This window comes from Garra rufa, chromosome 9 (assembly GCF_049309525.1).
Source record: "Garra rufa chromosome 9, GarRuf1.0, whole genome shotgun sequence".
Classification (NCBI taxonomy): Eukaryota; Metazoa; Chordata; class Actinopteri; order Cypriniformes; family Cyprinidae; genus Garra; species Garra rufa.
This window is the reverse complement of record NC_133369.1, coordinates 18,286,364-18,289,950: the sequence shown is the minus strand read 5'-3', so window position 1 is coordinate 18,289,950 and position 3,587 is coordinate 18,286,364. Positions and strand designations below refer to the sequence as shown.

General features: G+C 32.6%; 1 protein-coding gene across 1 annotated transcript; it reads left to right on the top strand.

Annotated features, from left to right (window-relative positions):
- Nucleotides 1-670: 670 nt before the first annotated feature.
- snip1 (Smad nuclear interacting protein) lies at nucleotides 671-3,586 on the top strand (the record flags this gene model as incomplete). Its single annotated transcript, XM_073847768.1, has 3 exons — nucleotides 671-936; nucleotides 1,121-1,250; nucleotides 3,260-3,586. Coding segments are annotated over exons 1-3 (618 nt in total), but the record flags the coding sequence as incomplete, so codon positions are not given.
- Between the last annotated feature and the right edge of the window lies 1 nt (nucleotide 3,587).

The following is a 3,587-nucleotide window of genomic DNA, read 5'->3' as shown; positions in this document are numbered from 1 at the left end:
AACTGCTTTCTATTTGAATTTATTTTCAAATGAAATGTATTCCTGTGATCAAAGCTAAATTTTCAGCATCATTACTCCAGTCTTCAATGTCACATGATCCTTTAGAAGCCATTCTAATATGGTCATTTGCTGTGCAAGTAACATTTTAATTATTATTAATATTATCAATATTTAAAACAGTTGAGTACATTTTTTCAGGATTCTTTGATTAATAGAAAGATTCAAAGATCAGCATTTATCTGAAATAAAAGGGTTTTGCAACATTATACACTATAACATTCAAAAGCTTGGAGTCAGTGTAATAAAATAAATTCTATAAAAGAAATGATAGAAATTAATACTTTTATTTAGCAAGGAAAAAAATCTACTCCGCTGTTTTCAACATAATAATAATAATACATTTCTGAGCAGCAAATCAGAATATTGGAATGATTTCTGAAGCATCATGTGACTGGAGTAATGATGCTATATAAGCTGTACTTTGGATCAAATAAATGCAGGCTTGGTGAGCAGAAAAAAATCTTTTTGTTAAAAGCTTTCGACTGCAGTGTATCTTGTTTCATTTATCTATAAACTATTACAAAATTGTACACTGAAGAAAACGGAACTAAATTGCTTTTCAACGAAGGAGGGACACGTTTCTTCAGCGTACGAGCTTCGAACCGGAAATGGTCATGGAAGTTTCGTAAATGCGGTTTGAATCTGTTTTTCAAGCTCCCTTTTGGTATGAACGACTCTTACTTTTTACGAAGCTAATAGGCGATCTTATTTCATAATGGATAACAGGAGACGACACAGAGAATCTCCTGTCCGGGATGTAAAGACAAAAATTAAACAAGAAAAAGTGAGTCCCGCGCGGCCTCCGCGGGTTCGCCGATCCAGTTCAGGCTCTAGCCGAGGCAGCAACAGCCCTCCACCGAGACGACGAGACAGCAGGTATGCGTCTCATACCTCACAGCCTGTTTATCTTCATGACAGCTCAGTCGAATAAAGAGATTGCTGCTATTTTTTAATCTGGACATTTCGTTAAAATTTTGTAGTGTGTGTGAATGATCAACAAGTCGCTATTTGTAGTCAGTTGTAGTTTCATACAAGATGATTTGTAAACTTTTATTTGTAGATCACCTGTCAGAAGAAAGGACAGATCGCCAGCGAGGAGAGATCGTCCATCGGGCAGACAACAAGAGAGGTCACCTCGGCCCCGGACAAGTAGAAGCCCGCAACGCAGCTCTGACTTCAGGATAAAGCGGGTGAGTTACATTGGTACATGCAGTCAAACCAAACATAGACACCTTCAACATTTCTCACGTTATCACAGTTTATTCGCTCTATATATATATATATATATATATTAGTAAAACTGTGTCAAAACTCATCTTGATAATCACAAATTAATTGCAGTCAAACCAAATTTTTGTCAGACACCATCAATTAGTGTAGAAAATGGCAATAACATATGAAAGGAACTCGAGTTAAACTGTGTCAGAACAAGTTAATTTTGATAATAAAGAAAACTTTGATACAAATCTATGTAACAAAACATTTTGGTCACAATTTTTTATAAATTTTACTGGTAGTCCACTGTGTGATGGATTTTTTTGGTATAGTATGTCACCGTTTACTTTGTTTTGCTTTCCTCACTTACATAAATGAAATATAGTGTCCTGCACCCACTAGTAAAAATATATTTAAAAAATATATCTGGTGTCTGAATAATTTTTGGTTTGACTATGTAAGTTTAAGCTAACAAGTTAGGCAATGTCATAAACTGACAAGAAAGATGAGGAAAGAAAAGAGGGCTTTGTCACAAAAACTTCATGGTCTTCATGGGGGGAAAATGTATTAGAACATGATTTAACCCTTGAATAGCAGACTAGACTATGTTATTTTAATAGGTATTGTAAAATAAAATAATTTTTACTGTTTCATTGTTGTTTACAAAATATGTTATGTCTGGTTACATTACAACATGAAATGTATACACTGCTGTTCAAAAGTTTGCGATCAATAAGATTCTTAGAGCCTTTTCTGCTCATCAAGGCTGTGTTTATTTGGTTAAAAATACAGAAAAAATAGTAATATTGTGAAATATTATTGCAATTTAAAATGGTGGTTTTCTATTTTAATATACTTTGAAATGTAATTTATTTTTGTGATGCAAAGCTAAATTTTTCAGCGTCATTACTGCAGCCCTTAGTGTCACATGATTCTTTAGAAATCATTCTAATATGCCGATTTATTATCAGTGCTTTTTTTTTAAACCTGTGATACTTTTTTTCAGGATTCTTTGATAAATAAAATGTTAACAAGAACAGCATTTATTCAAAATAGAAATATATTCTAACAATATACACTACCTTTCAAAAGTTTGGGGTCAGTACATTTTTATTTTCCCTTTTTTGAAAGAAATGAATACTTTTTTCAGCAAGAATGTGAAAGCAAAAAAGTGACAGTAAAGACTTATGATTTCTATTTTGATTAAACGCTGTTCTTTTTAACTTCTTATTCTTCAAAGAATCCTGAAAAAAAGTATCACAGGTTCCAAAAAATATTAAGCAGCAAAACTGTTTCCAACATTGATAATAAATCAGCATATTAAAATGATTACTGAGAGACTGTGTGACACTGAAAACTGACAATTCAGCTTTACATCACAGAAATACATTATATTTTATAATTTAGTATATTAAAATAGATAACTGTTATTTTAAATTACAATAATATTTCATAATATTACTTTTTTTGTATTTTTTGTCAAATAAATGGAACTTTGACAAGCATAAGAAAGAAATTGAGAAAAAAAAAAAAATTACTGATCCCAAACGTTTGTTACAGGAGAAATTTGATCAAATATAAACTTGTCTTAAGCTTACAAGATCATATAACATGATTCATATTTAGTATATTATTTTTATTTAGTAGAACATATAAGTTAAAATACTAGTTATTGTACGCATGTCTCCACATAGGCGCAGTTATGTAGGCTTGCTTTGTAGTTTTAATAAATAATGCAAATAAATGTTTACATTAAATATTATTCACAGTTACATTACAGGTCTATTTACAATTATTATTAATAACTATTTTAAATGTTATATATTATTATTCAGGTATGTATAAATATGAATGTTTTAAGAATATATAAAGTTTTATAAGATGTAAAAGTCTTATAATTGCTTTTAGTAATAATAAGTATTGTTGAACTAAAAAGACATACTAAGTGGAAGTTTTAACTAACAAGATTTTGTTTTCATTACAGGAGCAAGTTGATCAAAGAGGAACCGAAAGTCATCGGCATCGTGAGAGAAGGGATGATTCAAACGATCGCAGGATGAAAAGGGATGGAGAGCGGCCACGGCAAAGAGACCGAGACCGAGAACAAGACAGACATAGGGCGAGAGAACGGGATGCCCACCTACAACAGCAACAGCAGGCTGATAGGGAACGGCATAATGAACGGCGGCGGGAGAATCGCCTCGGACAGGAGGAGGCTCAGAGTGGCAGTGGTAACGAGGTGCAAGAGTTCGGCGGTACAGATAGTGGTGATTCTGAACCTGCAGTAGACAAGGAAAAGCCCAACTTTGAAC